At 42.0% G+C, this 27,484-nt stretch overlaps 2 protein-coding genes across 28 annotated transcripts in view; one reads left to right on the forward strand and one right to left on the reverse strand.

The window, feature by feature from the left end:
• The window catches only part of mapk8ip3 (mitogen-activated protein kinase 8 interacting protein 3), a 32,070-nt gene extending 11,708 nt beyond the window's left edge, over window positions 1–20,362 (forward strand). For 8 of the 24 annotated variants that reach the window (XM_082529913.1, XM_082529916.1, XM_082529924.1 and 5 more), the window contains 28 exons: window positions 515–743; window positions 871–973; window positions 1,185–1,303; window positions 2,105–2,116; window positions 2,631–2,648; window positions 4,698–4,755; window positions 4,987–5,139; window positions 5,445–5,502; window positions 6,227–6,378; window positions 6,683–6,739; window positions 6,829–6,999; window positions 7,415–7,574; window positions 8,878–8,928; window positions 10,226–10,315; window positions 11,626–11,778; window positions 12,999–13,164; window positions 13,313–13,510; window positions 13,595–13,778; window positions 13,934–14,053; window positions 14,336–14,416; window positions 14,538–14,605; window positions 15,094–15,242; window positions 15,367–15,538; window positions 15,638–15,751; window positions 17,148–17,186; window positions 17,628–17,792; window positions 18,142–18,288; window positions 19,179–20,362. In XM_082529913.1, coding sequence (XP_082386039.1) covers window positions 515–743; window positions 871–973; window positions 1,185–1,303; window positions 2,105–2,116; window positions 2,631–2,648; window positions 4,698–4,755; window positions 4,987–5,139; window positions 5,445–5,502; window positions 6,227–6,378; window positions 6,683–6,739; window positions 6,829–6,999; window positions 7,415–7,574; window positions 8,878–8,928; window positions 10,226–10,315; window positions 11,626–11,778; window positions 12,999–13,164; window positions 13,313–13,510; window positions 13,595–13,778; window positions 13,934–14,053; window positions 14,336–14,416; window positions 14,538–14,605; window positions 15,094–15,242; window positions 15,367–15,538; window positions 15,638–15,751; window positions 17,148–17,186; window positions 17,628–17,792; window positions 18,142–18,288; window positions 19,179–19,309 — 3,318 coding nt within the window. In that variant the 3' untranslated portion in view covers window positions 19,310–20,362. The remainder of the gene's footprint in view (window positions 1–514; window positions 744–870; window positions 974–1,184; window positions 1,304–2,104; window positions 2,117–2,630; window positions 2,649–4,697; window positions 4,756–4,986; window positions 5,140–5,444; window positions 5,503–6,226; window positions 6,379–6,682; window positions 6,740–6,828; window positions 7,000–7,414; window positions 7,575–8,877; window positions 8,929–10,225; window positions 10,316–11,625; window positions 11,779–12,998; window positions 13,165–13,312; window positions 13,511–13,594; window positions 13,779–13,933; window positions 14,054–14,335; window positions 14,417–14,537; window positions 14,606–15,093; window positions 15,243–15,366; window positions 15,539–15,637; window positions 15,752–17,147; window positions 17,187–17,627; window positions 17,793–18,141; window positions 18,289–19,178) is intronic. The other 16 variants (XM_082529935.1, XM_082529923.1, XM_082529927.1 and 13 more) reach the window with 9 other exon arrangements.
• A 63-nt stretch (window positions 20,363–20,425) lies between these two features.
• nme3 (NME/NM23 nucleoside diphosphate kinase 3) lies at window positions 20,426–27,134 on the reverse strand. Of its 4 annotated transcripts, none has more exons than XM_082531472.1 (5): window positions 26,975–27,134; window positions 25,058–25,188; window positions 24,856–24,957; window positions 24,638–24,742; window positions 20,426–21,202 (listed from the first exon to the last, which is right to left on the reverse strand). In XM_082531472.1, exons 1-5 carry the CDS (start codon window positions 27,018–27,020, stop codon window positions 21,056–21,058), a joined length of 531 nt encoding a protein of 176 aa, XP_082387598.1. In that variant the 5' UTR covers window positions 27,021–27,134; the 3' UTR covers window positions 20,426–21,055. The 4 variants fall into 4 exon arrangements, with proteins under 4 accessions (XP_082387598.1, XP_082387599.1, XP_082387600.1 ...); XM_082531473.1 differs by having other exon boundaries at window positions 24,630–24,742; XM_082531474.1 differs by lacking the exon at window positions 26,975–27,134 and adding an exon at window positions 26,498–26,829.
• Window positions 27,135–27,484: the final 350 nt, after the last annotated feature.

A 27,484-nucleotide genomic window follows, 5' to 3' on the forward strand; every position in this document is an offset into this window, starting at 1 on the left:
TAGGTATAAACGATATGTTGACCCAAGCAAGCAGGGACCGCCGTTAGATGTTTGTTTTTGGCTTCATGCAGTTTTTTCTTGTGTCCTTATTTTACTGTGGCGTTGTGAAGCTGCTTTTTGTGTCGTGTTTTAGTTTACGCTTTTACGCAAAGTTTAAGCTCATGTTTATTAATGTTCATATAAACTGACAGCATACAGTGCTTCATATGTTATCCAAGGAAACCCCATTTCCTTGAACTCAGTCTGAAACACACAATTTAGAATTTTAATATACTCAATACAATTTAAATGACTCAGCATAATTTTTTTTATCCACAAGAGTCTAATGTGTTTTGCCTTACATATTTAGCCCCGTCACTTTACCTATTTGTTATCTAAGATAAATGTTTAAACCCATTCCCAAAATAAAACAGCAGAAAATTCCCAACTTTACAATCAGTGAGCAAAGTAAGAGACATCCCCGGCCTTCTTTCATTGCACGATGCTCATATAATGTCATTTGTGTCTCACCAAGGAGGACGGATCAGAGTCGGACTCGGTGGCGGCCACACCCAGCAGCACAGGAAGTAAGTCCAACACACCCACCTCCTCTGTCCCGTCCGCCACAGTCACCCCCATCAACGAGAGCTTCCACGGGCACGACTTTGACGTCACGCGGCCTGGAAACCGCAGGAAAAGCGCTAAGCGTCTCAGCCGGAATATGGAGGTGCAGGTTTCCCAGGAAACCAGGAATGTCAGCATCGGTAAGAGGATGTCACTGAGCGTGTCCTCACTTCAGAGGTTTGAAGTTACGCTGCATAAAATGTCAGTAGATTGCAGAGTTGCTCACAAAACGTTCAGACAGCCACACTCGGTACTCTGCTCTTCCAGGTATGGGAAGCAGCGACGAGTGGTCGGAGTTTCAGGAGCTCATCGATTCTACACCAGAGCTGGATATGTGTCTGGACCCCCGTATTTATGGAGGAGGAAACAGGTACAAGCAACAGTGTAGCTGCTTTAAGCACACAGTGTAAAAGGATATCAACATCCATGTTTTCCTGTCAAAACAAAGACAGAAACAGGTCTAGAAATCCTTTAGGTGGTCAGAGCTTTGATGGATTAGTCCTGCGTGTCAACAGCATTATATTATATATTTATTAAATAAATAAATATATGAAAAATAAATGTGTTTTCATGTGTTTCAGCCCCTCCCAGGGCATAGTTAACGAGGCCTTCGGCATCAACACAGACTCTCTCTACCACGAGATCAAAGACGCCAAGTCGGACATCATTGGGGATGTGGATGCAGGTGCTGAGCTGCTGGGTAAGAACAGGATTCTGGTTTCAGTATGTTTTGATGTATTCATTATTGACACCCTAATCCAAGAGCCCCAAAGCCTGAAAGATAAATCATTTTCCCATGAAAGTGCAATGCTGGTCAGCAGCACATGATTTACTTCAGAGGAGATACTTGAAAACAAATAAAAGCGCCATCTTTACCTCGTCCTCCCAGGGTGACTTTTACTATAAGCTAACAGGCCAATATGCCATGTTATTGCACTCTAAATAGAGAAAATAAGGGCAGATGCATGTGCTGTGTGCGCGTGTTACACAGAGCCAGCATTTGTATTTTCTTTGCACTGCAGGCTCCGAGCTCCATGCGAGGCTGTGCGAATCTGCCGCTGCACTAACTTTACATTCTTTGTCTTGCATGGGGCGCTGCAGCGCACGTCTGCATCACCACACAGTCATCCTAAAAAACACACAATCTCACACATCCATGCACTTTTTCTTTCATTGTTTGTCTTTGTTATACTTTGCTCTTGTTTTTACAGCAGTTTTAGGGGCAGAGGAACAGTAAATGGAGCAGATTTGAACAGATGTTTTTGTCACTTATGTTCACATTACTCAGTTTAGATGCCCACTATCGCACACACCCCGTTTTGGGCTTATTCACACTGGGAGATTCTGGGAGATTTTGTGTATCAGTATTGACTCACTATCCCTGAGTTTTATGTTACAGAAGCAGGAAGCGCACTCTGACCCCGTCTCCTTGTCCATCTGTTAACCTCTCACCCATTTCCTTTTTTCCCCTTTTATGTGCTTCTGCCGGTGACACCCATAGGCGAGTTCTCAGGTGTGTATCTGAACACACGTTGGTTGGTATTGTTTTCTCTTAACTCTCTCAACTCCTCTCTACTTTCCAAAATCCACTTTTAAAAGTAGATGCTAATCAGTGGATATAATTGATAACAAAGTAACTTTGGAGTTATTGTGATGCTATGCTAGTAGATGACAAGTGTCAATTAGCAAGCAGTGCAGTGGTTTAGTTCCAGTCCTTTGAGGTAGCGGTGAAGTAGCAGTTAATATTTTATTTTTATAATATTTTATTACTAGAAGCCATCCCTGTTTAATTTTCAGTGAGGATTTCAGTGGTGGGTCCTTTCAGTGGGTCTTTCTAATAGATTTGATGATATAAAGGTCAGATTGTCCTTTGGTTCTGTAGCCATGCCTAAAAACCAAATCAATAAATGCTTATCAGCGTCTTCTCTCCTCTCTTCCCGTTCTTCCTTTTCTTTTTTCCATCTCTAATCTTCACCCTTTCCTCTTTTCTCTCGTCTCCTTTTCTTCTCTCCTTGTTTTGCTTCCAGTCCCTGATGATTTCTTAGGTAAGGCGCCCCATGCCTGCGCTCACATTTGCTTTAGCTTTCACATCCCTCTGTTTGTTTATGTTATGTGGCTTCTTATTTATATTTTCTGTCATTTTTTTTATTCCTCATATGCCTGAAATGTTATCATCCTTCGGTAATTGCAGTAAATCTTTCGGACATTATAGAACATTAAAATAATCCAGTGTTAAAGAGATGTTGCAGAGCTCTTATTCAAACAAATACTAAATGTATATATAGTGGAAGATATAATAACAAAAGAGAGTCAGGCAATGATAACAAATTAAGAAATGCATGAGCTCAAAAGCGGTCATGTGATAAAGAAAGTTTTCATATGACTGTGTGCAGTTCAAGAACTATGTGATTCAATCACCCTGTGATTCAGTGGGAATTAAGAGGGTCAGTAGCTGCCAAGCAAATGCACTTGACTAACTGATCATCGGCGAATGTGAGCACCTCCATCAAAGCAGAGGTTTTGGCAGTTTGCTGGTCTGGAGGAACGCTAAGGAGGAAAGACATCAGCGATGATCTTCGAGGAGTAAATGTTGATGCCCAACAATCTGGGAAAGGTTAAAAGGTCATTTCCAAACAACTTAATTCTACAGTGAGAAAGATGAAAACATTCAAGACAGATGCCAATCTTCCCATGAGTGAATGTCTCAGGAAATTCTATAGGCGTCTATAGGCATGTTAAATGTTACTGATAATGACAGTACAATTAGAAAAAGACTGAACAAGTATGGAGATACTTTCTCATATTGCACAGCACCAACAACTCATACCAGCTGTCAAGCACGGTGGTGGAGGGGTGATGTTTTGGGCTTGTTTCTCAGCCTGGACACCTTAAAGTCATTGAGTCAACCAAAATATTCTACAGTCAAGTGTGAAGCATCTGTCAGACGGCTCAAACTGGGTCATGGCACAGTGATTCCAAGCGCAGCAGCAAATCTATAACAGAATGGCTGAAAAAGTAAAGAATGAAGGTGTTGCAATGAACCAGTCCAGTCCAGACTCAAGGTTTTGACTGAAATGCTGTGGTGGGACCATAAGAGAGCTGTGCATAAACAAATGCTCACAAATTTCGATGACCTGAAGCAACATTGTAAAAAAGAGTAGGCCAGACTGTCATACAGAAACCAATTAATTCAAGTTATTGCTGTTAAAGGTTTTTCTACTGAATCATGGGGTCTGCTTAGTTTTTTCACAGGTCTGCATCGAATGATGTGAAAACTTTCTTTTTATTTCTTCAGGATGAAATTCTTTAATTAATTTGAGCTCATTTTAAATTTGCTGTCAGAAGTGTTAAAACATGACATCCTGATACTGAGGAGTTATTTTTCCATCCCTGCAGTGACATCACACACCACAACATAAACTTACACTTTTAATCCAGCGTATAATATAATCCACTAAATGTAACACCTATAAAGACCCATTGGCGTTTTTGTTTTGCTTGTTTTTGATGCGTTCTCATGTCTCAGAGTTTCTCTGAGTCGATGTGAGCTTTGCTTTTGCTTTTGCTTCCATGTTTGGGTTTTTTTGGAGGGGGGGGTTTTCAGTTCAGTTTGGGCAATAACGTCGATAAATAGAATTGAATTTTCAACACGATGACATGTTTATGCATGATAACGCTAATACTATAATCATTAAAAGATGAACCCTGAATTTTAAAAATTTTGCAACTAGTTTGGATTTTGTGTTTAAGGTGAAAATAACCTACTTTACTCTGTCTACATTCAAGACATAAATGATAAGAGCAATGAGTTATTTTTAAGATTTCTCAGTATGTTTCCAACATTTTACAGATAAGTTCTTTGTTAGCTTGACTTCTCCTTGTTGTGAATAGTAGAACTTCAATCATTAATAACTTATTAAACCTCTTATATGAAAACTCATCCTTTGTCCCACACTTACTTTGGTTTGCCTTGAAAGCAGCGTTAACACATAAATGGTTTTCTCATCAATCAGTCGATTGAATAGATCGGCTTATAAATAAATTATGATTTTTGTTGTGGGGGAGTAACAGTGATGTGAATGTGATTGTTTCAGGGATGAGCAAGGAGTGGGAGAACATGCTGGCAGAGAACAAACAGCTCTTACAGACCAAGTAAGAGACTCGGTGAAGCCTAATATGCGCCTGATGATGCTAACGTCACACCCTTTCTGCATTTCATTCAAAGGAAACGCTGAAAGATTTGTTTTTAGTATTGAGACACTTGATCATGGTTACCTCCTGTTTTCTTATACAACATGTTCTTAGACCAAAACCCTACATGTGAATGTGAAATTGCAGCTGGTAGTTTCCCACTATATCCCCTTTCTGTCCTTTGCTTGGCAGAAATGCTCTAAATATTGTCAAAAATGACCTTATTGCCAAAGTGGACGAGCTGTCGGGGGAGAGGGAGGTACTGAGGGAGGAGCTGGAGGCGGTGAGACAGTCAAAGAACAAGGTGGATGCCAGAATCAAGGAACTCGAAGAAGAACTCAAGAGGTAAAAAATAGCAACGAATGTTTGAGTCCTTGCACAGACGCAGGATGCTGTGCTTGCTTTTGTGTAATTTAGACTTTAATAGGTTTTTTCACATGACACCCACCTTTAAGATCATCAGTAAAACAATCAAATCAACCCGCAGCAACATAAATGATTAAAATGATCTTAATGAGACATGCCGACATCTAACTGTTCTATTTCTGTTAGCTAATAAGCATCTTTAGCACTTTATTGAGTTCAAATGTTATTGTTTAGTAGTTGCTTTGGAGGAGTATGTAATCTGTGTTTTTGTTTGTTGGCTGCAGGTTGCGAGCAGAGGCTCTGGGGGCTTCTCGGGACTCCAAGGATGAAGTTGGTGATGATGTGAGTAGAACTGTGCCTGCCTCAGGCTGAACTACTGATGCGTTCATGTCTCTATACAAATATGAGAAGCAGAATAGAAAGTCTTCAGTTAGCTTTCAGACTGAAATGTCTAGTATTGGTTTGGACATCTTATCCTCTCAGATCTGTCTCATTACTTTGTGGCACAGATTCACCAAAGTGCTGGGAACATTCCTTAGAGATTTTGCTCCATATTGAAGTGACAACATCACACAGTTGCTGCAGATTTGTCGGCTGCACCACCAGCACCAGCGTTACCCAGGATGGATCCATGCTTTCATGTTGTTTACACCAAATTCTAACCCCACCATCCAAATGTTTCAGGACAAATTGACACAGTGGACCAGTCAAAGTTTTTCCAATAGTAGCACACGTAGGCTTTTCTGCTCTACTCGAGTACTCTGTACAACAATCCTCATTCACCCATATATACAAGCACTTTTTGAAGTACTGTTCCTATCACCTTCTCTTTTTTGGACCATTCTCTGTAAAACTTGGAGATGATCATGTGAGAAAATCCCAGTAGATCACCGCTTTCTCAAATACAGCAACGCGATTGGTTGAATAGATATTTGTGTTAACAACCAGTTGATTGGGTGTACCTAATAAAGTGGCCAGTGCATGCATATGCCACAGGCTAGTTTTAGGCTGATGTAGAGAGGGATTTCCAAATTAACACCAGGTCTCTGTTCTTTCATGTGACCAGTTTTCATCGCCGATGCAAGACGGCGACATGACAATGACCCAGCGGCGGCGATTTACCCGGATGGAGATGGCCCGGGTGCTGATGGAGAGAAACCAGTACAAAGAGAGACTGATGGAGCTGCAGGAGGCCGTACGGTGGACAGAGATGATCAGGTAGACTTGAGAGAACAGGAAGTGAAATGCTTCTGGGCTTAAAGTCAACACAGAGTTTTCCTTAAATGTGAACCCATATTCTGTGTCAGTATCTTGTTGTTCTGAGGTGGTTTTTCTGAGTGGCATCATATTTTTTACGGCATTTTTAACTGTTTTTATTCAATTTTTGTCATTTTCTTATACTTTCCAGTTGTTTTCACTTCATGTGCCCTATTTATAATGTTAAAAGTGTTATATTATAGTACTATAAATAACTTTTATAAGTAGTCTTATTATTTTAATTTCATCTCTCTTTCCCCCTCAGAGCATCCCGTGAGAATCCTCCCATCCAAGAGAAGAAGAAGTCTACCATCTGGCAATTGTGAGATTCTGCTTTTAATCAGCTTTCTATAGTGATATAAAAGAAAAAGAAATATCCTAAGCAAATTTCTCTTTCTGTCCATCTTCTAGCTTCGCACGTCTCTTCAGCTCATCATCCAGCCCGCCGCCCGTCAAGCGGCCGTTCTGCAACGTCAACATCCATTACAAATCTCCCTCACCGGCCGGTTTCCCTCAGAGACGCAGCCACACCATGTGTCAGATCTCCACCTCCAACCGTACCCTGGAGTTCTTCCCTGAAGAGTGAGCGGCGGCTGAACTTCCCCACATCACGCATCACTCTAAACTCCCACACTTGTCTGCTAAACAGCTCGCTGCTCGCTCGCTTGTGGCCACTCAGACCTCTTTTATTTCCCCTTAAACGCAGTTTTTTGACCACAAATGTTTGTCTGGTAAAGACACAAAAGCCACAAAAACACCAACCTCCCAATCACACAGACACAGAGGCCTCCAATTTTCTTCTTTTATGTCTTAAAACACTAAACTGCACGTTACTTTTAGTCATTTTAGAAGATTGCTTGGCGGTAGTTATTGCACTTGCTTTTACTTGCCTTCTCTTCTTCATCTCTCTTCTCTTTGTCTCCTGCTGCTGGCTGGCCAGGCTGCTAACGCTTCGCTTTTTTCTTCTCTTCCCTTCCCTGCCTCCCGCTTCTTCCAGACTGGCCAGTAACGGTGTTGCGTCTCTCCTCAGTGACTCGGCGATGTTGGCCCGCCGAGAGCAACGCCGTGAACAGTACCGGCAGGTTCGTGAGCACGTGCGCCGTGATGACGGCATCATGCAGACCTGCGGCTGGAGCGTGCCATCTCGATTCAAACAGGTACCCAGAGTGCTGCCTGTGCGAACGAGAAAACACACATGAGGAGAAACATAAGATTTTAACAAAGCATTGACTGGCAAGAGGGTGAATACTTAAGTGCGTTCAAAATAATTTTTAAAAATCTTTTGTAAAGTTGTGAAAAACTCCAGGTTCCACATTATCTCCATATTAAATGAGAGTGCCAATTACTTGGGTTTGAATGAATTTCTTAGTAGTTCTCAATTACGTTTGCTACTAAAAGTTCAGTAAAACCAATATTCAAAATCCCAGAAGTTTGATTCTGTTCATCTGGACGCAGCGTCTTTAGTCGGAGAAACGTTTTGTCACTTGGATGTGTGAACAGAATCAACTTTCTGGGATCCTTACCTGGATGACTGATGACTGAGCATGCATCAAGACAGTCTATGAAGTCATTTCTGAACCTTTGAACAGCTACTGGATCTTATTTAAAACTATACATGCCTCTTTTTTTAATGCTAATTCTTATATGTGAAAGTTGAGGGCATTGAGCATTATTCTGCAGCACACTGTCAGTGAGAGAAGATTTCATTCAGTGATTTTAAATTTGCTTACCCAAGCTTCAAAGTGAAATTATCACTAGTTGGCCCTGCGGGGCATTTGTATAAACAGGAAATAAAAGTACGCAAAAGCCAGTGAGAACATGTGGTCTTTTTGAAGTTTGTCTGCTAATGCATGCAGAGCTGTTTAAAGTTACCCAACAGAAGTAAACGAGACGGTTGGAAATATTTTCAGCTGTGGTTTAAACGCATTTGGTACTTTAGTGAGCATTTGCTTGACATGCTGGACAGCATGACTGACTCTGAACTAGCTAACAAACTTCCTGTTTACTGACATGATGGAAAAATATCTGATCACTGGATATTTCCTCTTTTTAGGGCCACACTCTGTAAACCTTAGAGTTGGTTGTGTGGGAAAATCCCAGTAGATCATCAATTTGTGAAACACTCAGATCAGCTCGTCTGTCTAAATGCATAAATGTACAAAGATCCCGCCATGTGGAAACAGGTGTACCTAATAAAGTGGCCAGTGAGAGTATCAGGATATACATAATTGTTAGAGGAATCCGTTTATTCTGGGTTCTGGCTTTTATGAGGTTTGCTGATTTTAAAACTGATCAGCACGGAGACGAGCCGACAACCCTCAGTGTTTGATTTTAAGCTCGCAGCATAGAAGCGTGCTTTCAATTTCGGCCAGCGGACTTTAAGGTTGGCTCTGTGCAGCTTGAAGGCCAGAGTGCAGAAGGTGCTGGTAGGCAGGTGGCTCTAACTCTGGTCTCCCACAGACTGGTGGTCAGACGGACAGCGCTCAGGACAGCCCGCTGAAGAGGCAGCAGGCAAGTGAGACCGACAGAGTGCCAGCATGCGCCTTTATGGCTCCCTCTCCCTTTTAACCTTCCAACCAAAGCTCTGACCCCTAGACAGCAGCGGACAGCTAATAGCAGAGGAAAGACGTGCAGATGCTTAAGGAAGACTTTTATTTTGAGCACTTCAAGTGAAGGCTTTTAACAAAAAGACTATTCTGTGAGGAAAAGGTTGCCACTGTACAGTACATTCACTGTTCCTCTGGAAATGCATGAATAGTTTTGTTTTTCAGCATGATGCAAATCAGAAAAGGCTGTATTTCGAAAACATACATGTGTTACACACCTTGCTCTTTGATGAAGGCCTTCCTGTGGAGTTTATTCCATCTGATCTCCTCTCCCTCTGCTAGTGGTGTTGCAACCTTTTAACCTCTAACCTCTGTCTGTCTCAACCTGCCCTACTTAACATATGGATGTTACTCCTGTGCATTATCTCAATATCTTAAAGGAAAAATCCACTTGGAAAAATACTCACAGTCACCAAGTCATTAGGCAGAGTTTTGTCAACCCGAGATGTTTAGATGTCTCATTTTACTCCTTTTGCTAACAGAATTCTATCAATATATTACGATTTTTCAAGTAGAGCTACAAATGTTAGCAGCCGTGTAAAGATTATACTTCGGTTAGAGAGCTGCACTGTTTTGCACCTGTGTATATTTACTGTGCCAGTCATTTCACCTCCTTATAAAGGTGCTTTAACTAAGTGGTAAAATGCTTTTACCCTAAAATTATGTGTCTCACCTCATGCATAATGCACACGCTCTCTGGGGACAGCCCTGCGGCATCCTGGGAAAAACAGGGAACTGAAAAAGGAGTTGAGATTGTGTTAGCCCCCTGTAATGCCAAGTGTTTTATTTTATACATTAGATTTTTTAGACATCTACATCATCATTGTGATTTTTTTTAACAAACTTTGAGAAATAAATTGCACAAAAATGCCAGATGTAGCAAGATTTATACAACTTAAAAGTCATGTATGCAAACTGATATTTCATATATTTTAAAAAAAATTCTATAGGTTAAAAAAAACCTCCCATTTTTAAAAAATGTAAATTGTGTGGCAATTATTTCATGGTTCAGGCTTTACAGGGTTGCAGATAGGAGAGAAGCAGTGGAGTTTTCCTTTAATGCTTGCTGTGTATGTGCTGTTTACAGCACATTCACATACTGGGAATGTTTTCATTTTCTTCAGTGTCCAGTAAAACTGGAGACCAGATGATAATTCACTGCTTTTGCTTTTCTGCTGACAAATTCCCACCTGTGCTTTTAGACAACCAACGAGAAAGAGGATAACCGCATGAAGAATGTCCCCGTCCCAGTTTACTGTCGCCCTCTGGTGGAGAAGGATCCCAACAGGAAGGTGGGAGAAAATCAGGAGGGATGAGGGTTTTCTGTGAAAAAACAAAAACACCTCAGATCTGTCGTTAAATGTCTTTTTGTTTAGGTTTTGTAGAATTATTACCACTAACCATGTGACATTAACTTGCCTGCCATTTCGGACATATGGCAACCATGGTGAATAAGACCCCAGTCACACGGGCCCTGAGACTGCTCTGTGACCATCTGGCAACCATTTGTAAAGGAACAATGATTGTTGGTTGCTGGAGGTTGATGGCATTCTTGGGGAAAGTTATTTTCTAGTGACTTGCCCATGAAGCACACAGGTCACACAAACCAAGAATAGACTTTTCAGTAAAGGAGATCTCGAGACATGTTGTATCCCGTAATTAACCGTTTGTAATGATCAATACTGGGGGGAAAAAAACTTCAAATGTCAAAGTCTAGCTGTGCAAAAGCAGAAAGTGGACTCCAGAGACATAATGTGAACTTAAAATCAACTTTTAATGCTGATCATTCAGAGGAATAACAAAAAACTTCAGAAACTAGGTAAGTATTTGAGTTGAACAGAAGGCAGAGAGACACACAGCTATGGTGGAGGACACGACAAAGAGCTGAGGAAAACTGAGGACTTAAATACACACGAGGTAAAAGAGAGAGCGGAAACAGCCGGGGGGAAATAAAACACAGGTGAACAGAATCTAACTAAGGAGATGAGAGACTAGCAAAACTAAACAGGAAACATAAACACTGACACTCAGAATAGGACATATGAGCATTAAACAGACATCATCTAAGGAAGAACCGAGAACTAAGAAAGAATATAACAGAACTAGGAAATAATATTGTACATAATAGACATCTAAGACTCAAAAGAACACATCATGAACTCCACATCACTCAAAAGCCTGGCTCATGACCCAAAGTCACATGACTATACAGATTATTTTGCCCTGAAAACATTTGTTTGTGTTTCTTTTCTGCTATCTCACTGCAAGCGACATTTTCATGAGGATCTGGTGACAGCTGGTGTTCAGTCACTGCTAATCAAATATGATCAGCCCACACTCACAGAGTCATCATAAAGCACTTGAGCTGAATGTCTCTGTGCTAAACTCTGTTATTTAGCTATAAATAATTATTCTATCTGAAGGCGACATTATAAGACCCAAATTATGACTCTTGCACCGGGAGCCACATTAAGCCTCCAAATCATTTTTAAAAAGGTCACTATTGCAGGCATCTGCTTGCTTTTAGAAAACACATATATTAATATAATATGTATATATGTATTTATTATGCCTGTGTGTCTGTGTGTGCACATGTGTGTAGCTGTGGTGTGCAGCAGGAGTGGATTTGACAGGATGGAGAGTCAGCAGCCAGGAGACATCAGAGAAAGCACCAGCGTGCAGCACCGACCCTCTGCACGCTGAGGAGGACGGAGCTGATAAGAAGAAGAACCACACGTCTCCCGAGAAGAGGAAGGTGATTACAGCTCGCTTTCAAAACAGGCATTCATGTTGGCTAACGCAGAACATTATAAGTTAATATGTGCAAGAATTATCCTCAGTCGATTAGAGTATGTCTAAAAATACTTCTGCTGGTGCTGGTTTCACTCACCGAGTAGACAAGGGTGCAAATGTGCAGTGAGGCCATTTACTGGATGTCTTTCGCCACGTTTCCTGTCTTCTTGTCTAAAAAAAAATCTTTAGATGCATTTAACGGCTCAAAACGATTCTAGATAGCATACACGAGTCATGGCTGTGTGCAAATTAAATCTGCTTAGAAGGATTAAGTGAAGATCTGTCCAGGAGCCATTGTAGGAGCAGGCTGAGTTATCCAAATACTAATGAATGGTGCTTCGGTGCTTCCTTTACTGACCCATCGATTATGAAACAAAAAGAAATAAAAGCATCTCAAAGCCTCAGATCTGGCCCACTGCTCAGCTTTGGAAAATGTGGAAAACTATTTAACTTGGGTCTTTTAACTGTTTTACATCTTTTTCTACTGATACAGACCTGAGACCATAAGTACTTAAGTAATACAAAAACAGTTAAATGACAGAAAAGTTCCTATTTTTTCACCGCATGCTATAGAAATATTTGTGTTTTTTACAATAAGTTAAAAAAAGGGTGGTGTATGCGACTCACATCCCTGTCCTAAGGGCTTCTTAGAGCACTGAGACAATGGGCACATGTGCTGCTGTTTGGAAACAAGCCACACCTCCTCTTCGGGGTGGAGAGGACTTTCCCCCTTTGAACACCTACTTGGTGTAACTGAGTGATTTCTATCATATTTCATCTCTGCTGTATTTGAAGAATCCAAATCTGTTCTAATTATCATTAAGGGTCCAGGGGCGGTCGTCACATGTCGTCTTTACGAGAGTTAAACCAGAGCTTGTTGTTTCATGTTGCTACTCTAGGAAAATGTGTAACGCAGCTGGTCGGCAATGAAGTGATATTTTCTGCTGGGTTTTCCATGTTTATCTAATGTGCAGAGTAGAGAAGGAAAGTGTCTAAGATGCCATTTTTGTTGTCAGGTATTGAGACGTAGTTTAACAACAGCAGGTCCACATTATCCACATCTCACTTCTGTGAGATTTCCTCGTCACGTTTTCCACAATAATCAGGGAGCAGTGATCATTTAAAGACATCTGTGCTCTTTCTCTTTGTCATCTTTGTCTCCTCTTTCCTTTGCTCCCTCAGTCAAAGGAGCTCCAGGAAACAGACACAATGAGCAGTCGAGTGTGGATCCTCACCAGCACCCACTCTGCCAGCAAGGTGGTCATCATCGATGCCAACCAGCCCGGCTCACTGGTTGACCAGTTCAATGTCTGCAATGCCCATGTACTCTGCATCTCCAGCGTGCCAGGTGAGAGTGGAAGTGCTGCTTTGTTAGATGTTCGAACATGTGACTGCCTTCAACTTCTTGTTGCTTTGCGGTAAATGTTGGGTTTCTTGCATTTTCATATGTTAAAGTGCGTCTGTGTGTCTGTCTGTGGGTGTGTGCCTGTGCACAGCTGCCAGCGAGAACGACTATCCAGCCGGAGAGATCGTGTTGGATCCAGGTGAAGGTGGAGCAGGGGGAGGAGAGGACACCGGCAGCGTGGAGGGCATGTTGGCCGGCATCACTCTAGTCGGCTGCGCCACCAACTGCAGCGTTGCACGTAGCAACTGTTCCTCTCGCACAGATACGCCAATTATGGACAAAGGACAAGGTGGGCGCATGATAGATACTCCTTCACTCATGTACTTTTAAGGAAAGTGAGAGGTGTGGATGTCATAGTGTCATTTTGCTTTAGCTCCCATTGCTCCACCGATGAATGGGAAGATTCACCCAGCCCAATCAGCCGAGGAAGCCACGGAGGCCACAGAAGTTCCCGAGTCAACGGCCAGCAACACAGAAATGAGATCTGGACCTCCGGGACCGTTTACTGAGCACGTCTTCACTGATCCTCAGCCTCGTCCAGCAGATGCCTCTGATAGGTAGGAGGTCAAAGTCTGACAAGTCCTCAGGATTGTCTAGGATAAATTAAATAGCACGTTATCAGACAAGGGAAGGAAACAGTTACTGTAAGCATGCCATCAAAAGTGGATCAACTTCCCTGTTTGGAACCTGAAACTCTGAATTTTCCACACAGGAGCTCAGGCCAGTCCAAGGAGGAAACATCACACCCTCCAGAGTCAGAGGATGGAGGTGATGAGACCAAAAACTACACCAGCGTGGCCCCCACCATGTGGCTCGGGGCCCAGAATGGCTGGTGAGTCACTCACAACGTCTGCTGAAGCCTCACAGTGTCCACTATCACAGCAGTTTATGGCGTTTTTCAGCATTTTTAACCCTGAGTCATTAGAGTCATTAGAGTCAACTAGAGTAAGTTAAAGCTTAAATCAACATTTGATGGATGCTTTTTGATAAACATAACAGCTTTACAGTTACTTTATCCTTATCCTTGTGCCTTCCAGCTAAAACACACATAAATCTTGTGCATCTTATAGTTTCTGTGAGCTCGGGAGTAACCTGATTCTGTTTTTCCTTCCAGGCTTTATGTCCACTCAGCTGTGGGAAACTGGAAGAAGTGTCTCCACTCCATCAAACTTAAAGACTCAGTGCTCAGTCTGGTGTAAGAAGAAGAAAAAGACATCAATGCATCTCTTATTTTTATATATAGTTTTAAGCAGAGTCGAGGATTTTATTTTTATGAGTTTCAGTTTGTCCAGTGATCTCCATCCTTGTAATTGCAGGCATGTGAAAGGCCGCGTGCTGGTTGCCCTCGCCGATGGGACACTCGCGATATTCCACAGATCGGAGGGTAATCGAACTTTAACAGAGACACCAGACGTTAGTCTGTTAGGGGAAGTTATGGTTGCAGGTGGAATTGGAGCGTTGCCACCAGTTCAATGTGCGTGCACAGTCAAAATCAAAGATAGAGAAAGCAGTCGATAAATGACTCCAGTAATATGACACAAAAGGCACAAAAATGCACATTAGAAAGGAATGTAGGGATGATTTCATTTATATGTATGTTTATTTACCTTTGTATTAATTCTTCCATATATTGATTTTATATAAATAAATAGCCTCAACCCACAGTATTATTGTTAGCTAGGTTAGCTCGGCAGCTCAGGTCTTGAGAAATCTCTTGTCTGAGATTCATCAGTTGTCTAACAGGCTGTGATTCAAAGTGTTTCCAGAGGACAGTTACAGGGACAGTCCCTTTATTTACCTCATTTAATGAAGCAGAGATGTGCAAAAACTCACAGAAACACATTTAGCTAATGTGTGTGTTTCTGTCATCAGATGGCCAGTGGGATTTGTCCAACTACCACCTCATGGACCTCGGCCGACCTCATCACTCCATCCGCTGCATGGCCGTCGTCCACGATAAAGTGTGGTGCGGCTACAAGAACAAGATCCACGTCATTCAGCCAAAGAGCATGCAGATAGAGGTGAGGCACGAGCCCGCTGTCGCATCGCTGTGCTGAAGAAACGTCTGCAGCTTCAGTCCTGCAAACGTGTTGTTTTTAGTTGTAATAATATAATAAACACCACTAAATCCTTTCTGTTTGGCAGAAGTCCTTCGATGCCCACCCTCGGAGGGAGAGTCAGGTACGGCAGCTAGCCTGGATCGGTGATGGAGTCTGGGTGTCGATCCGACTGGATTCAACCTTGCGTCTCTATCATGCGCACACGCACCAGCACCTCCAGGATGTAGACATAGAGCCATACGTCAGCAAGATGCTGGGTGAGTTTATCTTAGTTTATTTTGTGAAGTGTGACGTTTCACTTTTGGAGTTGCATGTGATCTGTGCAGCATCCCACTCACTCTGGTTGTGTCTTGTAGGTACCGGCAAGCTGGGATTCTCTTTTGTGCGAATCACAGCGCTTCTGATTGGTGGAAATCGTCTTTGGGTCGGGACTGGAAACGGTGTCATCATCTCCATCCCACTGACAGAGAGTATGAGTCTTTTTTCTTTATTTTTTGGTGCCTAAAGGATCAAAGGTGATTATTTGTCATAAATACTTGAAGTTTTAGGTGGTTTACACAGCAGAATATCTGGATAACCTGTCAGCAAATGTTTGTTACATTTGATGCACGGGACCAGGCTCCCAAAGGATACAGATACAGGTGTACAGTTCATAAAGTTGGCTTTATTTTACCCTCCAAAATGTTAAAAGGTAAATCAAAAACACAACAGCACTTTACAAAATAAAAGAAGAACTTATAAACTGACCAAATGGGCACAACTTGACTTATATTACTCATGGAGCAAGCCATTATAAACACAAAGGGAGGTAATAACCACACTCACTACAAAGAAACCCTGCCCAAGCTATCAAAGCAGATGTTTAATGCACTTGTTAGGCATCTCCATGCAAACCAGCTCCACCCTCAGCTATAAGCAGTATCAAATATTTATGTAGTCACTATGACCTCACCCACTGCTTTTAAACTGCATTTTTAAAATTCAACTTTTAAAGTTTGTTTGTTTTTTTTTTTTTAACCTGATGAGGTTGAAGTGATGGAGTCCTAATTTATCAGCTTCCCCATGGTGTAACACAGACACCCATACTGGATAATTAAACACTAGGACTTTAACTCACCAAAACCTCTGCAATGATCTGAACCACACAGACATGAGTTCAATAATCCATTAGAAAGGGACACTTCCCAATCAATCACACATAACACCATGATCATAATCATCAAAATATACTTTATTTACTTTATAATGAAATTGATTTTGCAAGTTTTAAGTTAAGGACAGCCTCGTGAGATGATGATTTTAAGTAGCAGAATTCCTAAAGTCTGACTTGCATGCGCTCCACAATCTGTGTCCTTTTCAATCATGCTGCTACAATTGGTGGTAAGTGGCTCCTAGAGGAAATGCAGTTTCTGGTCTGAGCTAGTTCTTTTTGTAATAAACAGGCAGGACTGGAGCAGCACAGAGGTTACGCAAAAGACAGAGGAAAAAAGAGTGTAAATGAAATTTAGATGACAGTGAACGAAGACAAACAAACTGAATGTGTGCTGAATCTGAAGCTCAGCAGGTAGGACTACAGTAAACTTAACATGAACCCAATCTTGTCAAATGTCCTCCGTAAAGGAAATTCATTAGGTGGCCGAATTTGGCTCATTTGTCCACACAAACACTCTCCGCTACCGCAGCACTCTCTATCAGTCTCTTTAGTTTCCTTCTTCTTCTCCCCATCAGCTCCCCAACTTTCTCCACCTTCTGTTTTTCTTTGCTTCCCTCTGTGGTTTCACCCCTTTCACAAACTCTCCGTCGTAACTGTTACTGTTGCTGTGCTCTTTCTCCCGCTCTCCCTCCACTCTCCTCTGCCTCCCGTAGCGGTGGTCCTTCACCGAGGACAGCTCCTGGGTTTGAGGGGTAAGTGGGAGCGCTCCTAACCTCCTTTTCACCCGGTCGAGCCTCCGTGTCTCCTGATACAACATGTCACTTGCTGTTAAACTTTGTCTGCTATGTGCTTGTTCTGGGTACGTGTCCAGCTCTTTGAGCAGTGCAACAGTTTAGCTGAAGGTCACAGAGTACACTGTGTGCAAGGATTTCACAGTTTGCTGAACTTTAAAAGCAGCTTTTTACTTGGGATTTGTTTTGCATGTCTATGATTTGTTTATTTTTATGCGTAACAAATCCATTGCATGCAGCGGGCGTCTTTTAGCGAGCTGAGATTTTTTTTTCAAAAATCCTTTGTTTTCAGTTGATCTGTGGAAAGTTAATTTTTATTTGATGATGTCATGCTACCGAATGTGATTTGTTCACAAACACGTGTTACTCGTGTACTCTTACCCTTTACGCTCTCTCTATCAGCCAATAAGGTGTCACCTACATCTTCTGGCGGGGTGATCCATGTGTACGGCGACGATGGCTCTGAGAAGAGCAGCGGCAGCTTCATCCCCTACTGCTCAATGGCACAGGCCCAACTCTGTTTCCATGGACACCGTGATGCTGTCAAGTTCTTCGTCTCTGTGCCGGGTAGGCCTGAATCTCTGCCTGAATCTCTGCTCCCTTTAATTCTGAATTTTAAATGGACTGTGCACTAATAGGCATGTTTAAATTTACACGTCTTGCCTTAAATGTTAAAAGACACATATGTAGACATCACAAATCTGTGATAATACTGTTCCATCGCTCCCAAAATGTTAGTGACTATTTATTATCTAAGCTCTGCTTCTTTCCAAACCTTTCTGATATATTAATCTGACGTTAAAGAAAGATTGTGTTTTGTTACTTTGTGAAGGTGTCATCAGTGACACTTTCAATACGTAAATGTCATTTTCAGTAACATCTTTCTTTCCTGTTTTTCTTTTTCTTTTGGCGACAGGCAATGTCCTGGCTACCCTAAATGGCAGTGTGTTGGACAGTCCATCAGAAGGACAGGGCTCCACCGCTCCCACAGAGACGGAGGCGCAGAGTGTTCAGAACGTGTTGGTGCTGAGTGGAGGCGAGGGTTACATCGACTTCCGCATAGGTGAGCATTCAAACCTGTCCTGAAACCAGTGCGTATATCCGATACTGCATATTTTGGTATCGATCTGATATCGAGTAAATACAGTATTGCCGATACTAATACCGATATTCATACTTTTAACTTATTCAGTTCAATTCAGTTTTATTTACTTAGCACCAAATCACAACAACAGTTTCCTCAAGGCACTTTATATTGTAAGGTAAGTACCCAACACTAATAAAGGTACAACTTTTAAAGCCAGCTTATGTAGGAGAGGGCTAATAAATCACTGTGGTTTTTACTTTCCACAGTAATAATTAACACAACAAAACACACGTTTTATGTTTTTTTTCCATTTTCACAAACTAAATTATCGATCCTGTGGCACTAGTATCGGTCCAATACCAATAAAAGCATTGGTACTTGTGTTTCTGATACCTGGATTGAACCACTCACCCCTAGCAGCCATGGTTTTTTAATTTGAGAAGTTGGAACTTTTTCCGTTTGGTCCTGTAATGGTCTTGGACTTGGATGGTTCATTAGCAAGTAATGAGTAATTAGTTAATTAAAGGTTAAAGAAACCTACTGGAATAGGACATGCCTTTTATAATCCATGTCACCAGCATAGTTATGTACTTTCTCATGCCTGCTTCTTTACCACAGCATCCAGGTAAGTTGGTTAAGTGTAAATAACAGCAGACGGTCTTTGTTTTTGCTTGAACAGCAAAGCTGATTAGCTGTCTGAAAGAGCAACGTGAGTGTATTTAGACTCATGAAAAGTACAATAGTATCACATCAAATTATGATGAATGAAACAGTTTCAAAAAGTACACAAAATGCTTGTAACTATTTGAGCACAAAGTTTGCTTTCATGTTTTCATGGCTCTGCTTTGTTTTTTCTTTCTTCTCAGGCGATGGAGAGGATGATGAGACGGAGGAAGGAGAAAATGGTGGTGGTGGGGCTTCGCAGAACAAACCTACTTTGTGCAAAGCTGAGCGGAGCCACATCATCGTCTGGCAGGTGTCTTATGTACCCGAGTGACACCTGAGATCTGCTTTAACACCTCACGCATCCACCCATCTCCTTAACGAGATCTCTTCTCCTGCCCAGAAGCTTTCAGCCACCCAAACCTTGTAATTTTCCCCCGGTCATGTAAAAGTCCCCCCTTTGGCTCTAAAACGACCATTAAAGCCGTGTATCGTCCCTTGTAACTATTATACCCCCTCCTGTCCCAGACCTTAAAACCTAGAAACCTGCCTGCCATCCTGTTTCTGTCCCACGCAGGGCATTGTAATGATTCATGAGCTTTGTAACCCAGCCTCATAACTACCTCCCTTCTCTGTATCAACCTTATATTCACCCTGTAAGCACACTGTATCTCTTCCTATATTTACCTCAATTGTCCTGCATCTGCCCCAGAGTTATTCCTCATCTTCCTCCATTTAGTTAATCATCAGTGAAAACTCCACCTCATTTTAAAGCAAAGCCCCAAAATGCACAAAAATAAGGAAAAAGAACAGCAGCAGCAGGAAAGGCAACACCGGCATGTAGACATCAGTCCTACCAACGGCCATCTGGCAGACCATTAACAATCAGGGACTCTGCTTTATGCATCTACATATTCTTAGACGGTGTGCGAGGAAGCAGAAAGCTGAGGCCTCGGTTTAAGGTCAAAGTTCACACAAAAGTGTGGCGTTCAAGTCAGGATGAGCATACACGGAACAAATAGGAAGTCAAATTACTTAATTTCCAACCCCCTGCAGAAGCCTGGGTTCTCCCAGCTGCTGATTAAAACATGTTGCTTCACATGTCACAATGAGTCGCCTCCATAAGAGTCCTGATGGGGCTCTAAGGTCAGATTGTGTCCACATACAAAAGGAGTTCCACTGTGTCGAGGGTTCAGTCCAGATCTCATCTCTCTCATTTCTCTGCCTGGCTGTTGATGGGACGGTGAACAGTGGCGTGTTGTCATCGTATGTACAGGGAGTTGTGTAAATCTCCACTGAAACCCATCCTCTTTGTTCAGTATGGAAATTCTCGCATTGATCTCCATCTCTGTGTATTAAATATTAAACATATGTGTGCTCAGAACAATTAACCCGGGTTTGTGTCGTCTGTGTGTGTGTGTCTCACTTCACAACAAGAAGAACATTTTAAAAAGTATGTTAGGTTTATTCTTTTTTTTTTTTGGACAGTGGTAAAATAAAGCTTCTTAACAGCCAATAAAAGCATAAACGTGACCAATCAGGTAAACATTATTTAGTGCAGCATCACTTTAACAGGCTATATGCATTTGGGGAGCTGGAAAGTTTACATTCAAGTACTTTTACATGATCTTTGTACTTGGAAAGTACAAGAAGCTGAACATGTGTGCAAGGCAAAGACAATGTGTTGGTAAACTGCTCCCGTTTAGTTAGAAGTGCCAAAATAAAATATAAAAAAACATTCATCTATGGGACACGCTTCATATAAACATTACATGTTTGTACCATACATGAACTGCTTACATCAGTGCCTCTCAAACTCGTTCTGAGTTTTACTTTTTAATATTGTGGACTGAAAAAACAAGCAAAAGCTGGAAAGAAAGCAGAAGCCAGGTTATTGCTCACTTAGTGCATTTTGCTTGGTAGTGTCGTCTCACCTCCCTTAAGATATAAAATAATGTATGAAAAAGATGAAATACAGGACGGCAGAGATGAGCTTTCAAGTATCTACAAACTACTAAAGCCAAACAGTTCATCTGAGGTATGACGTGATCCACCTTATATGATAAAAACAAAAAAATGTTTACGATCGGACAGTGTTCGTGCAGAAAGTCAGTTGTAGAGCCAGCGGCTGCTGCTGCTCTCCCAGCGGTGAAGCTCGCTCTGACGAAACCACAGAGAGATTTCCTTCTGCGCGCTCTCCACAGAGTCGCTGCCGTGGATCACGTTTCTGCCAACAAACATTTAAAGAACACTGAGACTCGAAATACCATCTGCCCCAAACACAAACTGAGTCATTCATTAATAATAAGCAGGGGTCTGAGGGACAATTCACCTGTTTGTCCTCATCATTGACTTTATTTTTCCAAATAAAGACTTTTTGAAGTTGATGACATCTCAAAAAGTCTGATTTAAGATGTTTACAGTAATTCAATTCAGCTTTATTTATATAGGACCAATTGACAACAACAGGTCATTTTATTTTGCAAAGCAAAGGCCCAACAATCACATGTTCCCTTATGAAAACGAGAGAAAAGGGAAACGGAGCGCACAGGGAAACAAGGACAAAACAGGAGCTTTGTGAGAGGGACGACAAAACTATGACATGCACAGTGTTGGGGAGTAACGGAATACATGTACCGCCGTTACGTATTTAAAATACAAAATATGAGTAACTGTATTCCGTTACAGTTACCGTTTAAACAGGTGGTATTCAGAATACAGTTACTTTGTTGAAATAAATGGATTACACTGCGGTACTTTCCTGTTTCATTTTGTCGCGGGTCAGGACTGTTTGGGTTTTGTTTGACAGCTACGTTCTGTTGTTCCAGGCGGCAGGGTTACGGTTGCCATGGTTACAGGGCGACGCTCTCTCTCTCTCTCTGTGACTGTGTGTTTCCTGGGTGAGAGAGCGCCTTTTCGTTGTTGTTGTTGTTGTTGTGCTAAGCTAACAGGCAGAATGCTACAAGCATAGCTCTAAAGAATGTAGCATCATGGGCAGTGTAGTCCGTGTTGCAGGGAGAATGGACTGCCATACACGTTATGTGTCTGTGAGCGCGAGGAGGGAGAAAAAGGGGAGTGGAAAGGTACGAGTTGTCATCGAGGAAAAACGGGAGCTGGAAGCATGTAAATATAATAATAACCACTTCAGCCAATAAGAGTGCCTGACGAGCCCAGTTGTAAGTAAGCTATTAGGACTCGACTGTACACCGTGTTCGTGTTTTCCTCCGAAAACAATAAGTTCCGTTGGAGCAGTCTTTCAACGCCTCTCTCTGTCTCTCGCAAGAATTGTTGACCCACACAACAAAGTAGAGCTATTTTTCGGCTATGAGCTGACAGGGACCCCGCCGTATTAGTCAGAGGTCCCTTTACTACAGTTCGGAGTCGCGGACCTTCAGTAATAGTAATAAATCACACAGCAATAGTACATTCACGTTGTTGTAAAAAGCACGATAATATATTAAGTAATCCAAAGTATTCAGAATACGTTACTGTCATTGAGTAACGTAACGGAATACGTTACAGAATACATTTTGGGGCATGTATTCTGTATTCTGTAACGGAATACATTTTAAAAGTAACCTTCCCAACACTGGACATGCAGTAGTGAAAAGAGGTGAGTGGAGAAGAAGTTCTCAGTGCATTATGGGAAGTCCTGCAGAAGTCTGAGCCTATAACAAGGGAGGATTCAGGGTCACCTGATCCAGCGTGAACTATAATTTTAACAAAAAGGAAGGCTTAAAGCCTGATGTTATATCAGCGCTTATGCGTCGGCGTTGTCTGAGTGGCGACTATCTTTCTGAGCATGAATAGAAGTGACCGTGTGATGATGTTGTGTCAGTAAGCAAGCCACCAATGAGGAAGGTATACTGGCACCTAGAGCTGGGCGATAGAACGATAACGATATGTATCGCGATATAACTTTTTCTCGATAGAAAAATTAAACTATTGCGATAGACCTCGCAGAGCCGAACCAATCACAGCCGCAGCGTCACGTCACGTGACTTGTTACGTACAGCACAAGTGCCAAGCCGCACATGTGTATTTGTTTGGGAAGCAGCCAGCCACCATACCGCCCGGGTAATGGAGGAAATGAGTGTGCCGACTAGAAAAATCAACCGAGCGTGACCAAAGAGAAAACAGATGATGGTTCCAATGCCGGAGAGATTGTCGAACGGAAGAGCCATAGAAGTTCCGTAGTGTGAAGGTATTTCGGCTATTTCAAGTCTGACAAAAAACAGAGTAGCGTGCACTGTAAATTGTGCCGAAAGCAAGTCTGGAAATACAATAAACTGGTGCATGTTCAGGCTACGTCCACACGTACCCGGGTATTTTTGAAAACGCAGATCTTTCTATGCGTTTGCACCTTTCGTCCACACGTAAACGGCGTTTTTGGTCACTGAAAACGAAGATTTTTAAAAACTCCGGCCAGGGTGGATATTTTTGAAAACTCAGTTTTTGCATTTACGTGTGGACTAGAAAAGGAGAGATTGAGAATTTCCTTTTAGTTCTCAGTTTATTTGATATTGACAAAAGTTAGTCAGTTTTGTCTGTTCTTCTGTAAAACAAACTAAGATTTATTTTTAGAATTAATATTTTGTTTCTAAGTGGAATTGACAATTTAGTCTGTTTCGTTTGTTCTATTTTGAAACTTAAACGCTTTAGCGGCTGCCTTTTGTGTAGTTTGCAATATTTGCCTTTATTTATCTGAAAAAGTCTCATGTTCCTTAAGTACATCTACCCTGTTGAACTTATTATGGGAAATAAATATTTAAATAAAAACAAGCTGCTAATTATTTCACATTTTACTTGTGAGCAACGGCACATTTAAATCTTACAAATATAGTTATTTGGCTTATATCGTGATAGATATCGTTATCGCCTGAAATGAAAAAAACATATCGTGATATGAAAAAATCTTATATCGCCCAGCTCTACTGGCACCCTTAGGATAATAAGGTCCTTTGACATGTTAGCTGTCGGGGCAGCTGCTGCAGCTGCACAGTCAACAGTAGTACCAGCAACAACTAATAACAAGCTCTCGCAGTCACAGGAGGCTGTTGTTGCTAGCACCAGCAGTGCAGAAGTGCAGGAGGAGGGACAGCAGTCCCAACAACAGAGGGAGAAAGAGACAGAGGAAGGTGTAATTAAGGACTCATGTAAAATGAAAGGCTATATAGAGGCTTTCTAGTCTCTGCCAGTGCTCTCAATGCCACATTCGGGATCAACTGCAGGCTTTTCAGGGAGCTTTTAGGACATCCTGATGGTAAGAAATTACAACAGTCTAGCTGTAACAAGTAGTTTTTGAATATCACTCTGAGACAGCATGTTTAAAATGTGAATGGCAGCACCTATCTTGATCAAAAAAGACTCAAAGGTTCCTCACAGACTTACTAGAGGCCATGCAGAACATGTTTCTAAGATTGTTAGCTCCAAAAAAAGCATGAAAGCTTAAAATTTCAATAATTACCATGTATATTGATTAACTAATCATTTGAACTCTGCAATTAATATCAGCAAACTGTCAGTGACAGTTTTTGCCTCTGTGTACCATCACAATGATACAAATCAATTGAGACATTCAGCTTGAATTGAAATAAATAAAAATGCATGGCATAAAAATCTAATTCTCCTTTAAGTAGAGTGAAATCGCTCACCTGCCCACCTCCACACTCAAATCTCCCCGGATGGTTCCAGGCAGCGAGTCTGCAGGGTTGGTCTCTCCCAACATCTTCCGTGCAGTCTTGACCACATCCAAGCCCTGCCACACCTGGAGGAGCACAGAGAGGTACACTACAGCACATCTGTAATCTGAGTGACCCCACAAGCTACTGCGAAAACCTCAGCGTGGAACAATGTGCGCATCACGTCGAGGAGTCTCACCATCGCAACAACTGGTCCCGAGCTCATGTAGGTTACGAGTCCACCGAAGAAGGGCCTGCTCCTCAGGTCCCAGTAGTGTTCCCTAAGAAGCTCCTCTGAGGCCTGGTATACAAACACACACACGACAGATTAATGGATAATACCGTGGTTCATGGGTCACAGATCAAAATATTTTGGAAACACGCAGCTGCTCCAGGCATACCTGCACAAGTTTCAGCCCCACCAGTTTGAAGCCTTTCTTCTCAAAACGACGCACGATTTCGCCCACCAGTCTCCGCTGCACGCCATCTGGTTTTACGGCAACGAAGGTGCGTTCATTCACCCCAGTCCAGCCTAGAGTTGAATAAAACTTGCTTACACTTGAGCTTAAATGAGCAATACAATTACAATTATTCTGCTTGTAGCCACTGCACTCTGCGCATAGACACATTAAAGGGGGCCTGTTGTGCATTTCCTTATTTTATGTCACATATGTACCGTTACAGTGTTGGCTGCTCACATCAAAGCCGGTCAAAATATCAAAGAATGACATCAGCGTGGGCCACATTTGTCCCAGAGATCTCTCAATATAAGAAAAGGAAGTGTGATGGCAACAGTACAGCCCAGTTTTCTCACTGTTGTAGTTAATGAAAGAAAGCTGTCAGCACAACTCTTTGGGCTTAAACTGGAAGAAGTTAATGTGTAAAATTACGGAAAAGGTTCTCATAGCTTGTTGGCCGAACTGTCCTGTAAATATAAGGAGGAAACTTTTTGTTAATTCACAGTAAATACAGTATTTTGTGCATTTATTTGGTAGCACTATATAATGATGTTACACAGATTGGCATTATTAAGGTATTAGCAAGTGCTGAACTCATCATTTACAAAGCATTACTCCTCCTCAGTATGCAATTTTTAAATACAGACATTTTATTATTATGACCATGATTATGATTATTGTTAGCAGTGATAGTAATACAAGGTGAAACAGTAACAGCTGAATAAACATCTGTATTTATAAAACACATGCGAAAGAGGAGTAAAGATATAAATGATGAATTAAACTTTACTAATGCTTAATAGTGGGACATTATTATAAAGTGCTACCACTTATTTTACTGTGGAAACAAAAAACCAGAAATATTTCTGGGGGGGTTTGTGGGGGAGGTCTTAAATACAGTTAAGAGCCCCAAATTTATGTTTATTTATTGCCGGGTGATTCTGGTCCCTGGAGCCTTATGTTTGGCACCCCTGGTTTAAACCTCTTGTTTCCACAGGGATGAACTGAATGGCTACACCCAGATCAGTAAAACGTCTACAATGAATATTTGGAACTGTTAATCGTGCAGACCCCAACAATAGAAATACAGAGTTGAAAATAAGCACAGAAAGCCCCTTTTAAAACTTCGCAAGCAAAAGTGCACACGTCTGAAAGCACTAGGTGCATTTGCTGTTTTAACCACACTACGTCTTGATGCATGCTCAATCATCCAGATAAGTAAATGCCAAAAGGTTGATTCTGTTCATCTGCACGTAGCGTTGTCAGTGGGAGAGACGTTTCGTCACTCATCCACACTACATTTCCCACACCGTGGAGGCCTGTGGAGGATCAAACCTAACGCCCCTAACGCTCAGCTGCTCGTGCCACAAACCTCGCGCTTACAACTTTCTGGGTGTTCCTCACAAAATTCTTCGATTCTCGCGTGTTTAGCCACCAAATCCTCGAGCTCGGACCGGTCTGGCTGTCCCCTCTTTCTCGGCCCCATTGCAAAGCTCTTCCTGCAGCAGCCAATCAGCGCACACACGCGCTATTAATAGGATGATGAATCAACTTTTCTCACGCTGAGGACGACACATGGACCACGCGGCTCTCAGCATAGATTAGTTAACAAGCTGGCCACACTGCAGTATCACCCACGGTCACAGAAAAACTAACCACTAGTCAGTCCGAGTTTCTTCTGTCAAACTAAAGTTAGTAAAGGCAACACAACACCACTGCTGTACCGGTTAACTGTGCCGCTGCCTGCAGCTAGCCGAGGCATCTGTCCGGAGGGTTTCCTGGGAGAAAATGATCCTGTGAAAGTCAGACTGGAGGCCCGTGAGTGACAGAGGAGCAGATACAAGCACGTTTATTACCAACCTGACTGAAAGATCTGAGCAAATATGGACAGAAATAAGCAGATCATTGTCGTCAGCGGACGGGGATCAATGTCGGGTACGATAAAGAGGAGGAAAGAAGGATGCGCGTGCACGTAGCTTAAACGCGGGCTCACGAGGAGCGGCTGAAACTGCAAATCATGTGGCGCAAACGACCAATGGTATGCCGCTCCCAAAATTTGCTCCATCTGATACCAAGTGCCGATACTTTCAACCAATGAAGGTAGCTTATGGAGGGGAGAGCAGCATATCATGACTGCAACATCGCTGTGCTTAATCTGAATACTTTTAATGACAACGAAATGATGTGATTTTTGCTTTCCACTGTTAAAAAGTATCCCTTCATAGTATACTGTTAGCTGAATTCTACTGATATACTCTAAATATAAGTTGCAGTAATTCATGCAGTTTGGTAGCAAAAATCTAATAAGGCATTGCAGTGCAAGCTCAATGTAATTAATCAGTTCAAAGTAGTTTAGTGTTGCTGCAGCAG

The sequence above is a fragment of the Aulonocara stuartgranti genome, assembly GCF_965226115.1.
Source record: "Aulonocara stuartgranti genome assembly, chromosome: 4".
NCBI classification, from domain to species: Eukaryota; Metazoa; Chordata; class Actinopteri; order Cichliformes; family Cichlidae; genus Aulonocara; species Aulonocara stuartgranti.

Bases quoted from the DNA above. Each gene is read 5' to 3' on its own strand.
- nme3 (XM_082531474.1), bottom strand. From the start codon at position 26,600: ATGGGGCCGAGAAAGAGGGGACAGCCAGACCGGTCCGAGCTCGAGGAT. The intron at 25,189-26,497 runs GTAAGCGCGAGG...ATTCAACTCTAG, and splicing joins TGAGGAACACCCAGAAAGTT to GCTGGACTGGGGTGAATGAA. The intron at 24,958-25,057 runs GTATGCCTGGAG...TTTGTATACCAG, and splicing joins TGGGGCTGAAACTTGTGCAG to GCCTCAGAGGAGCTTCTTAG.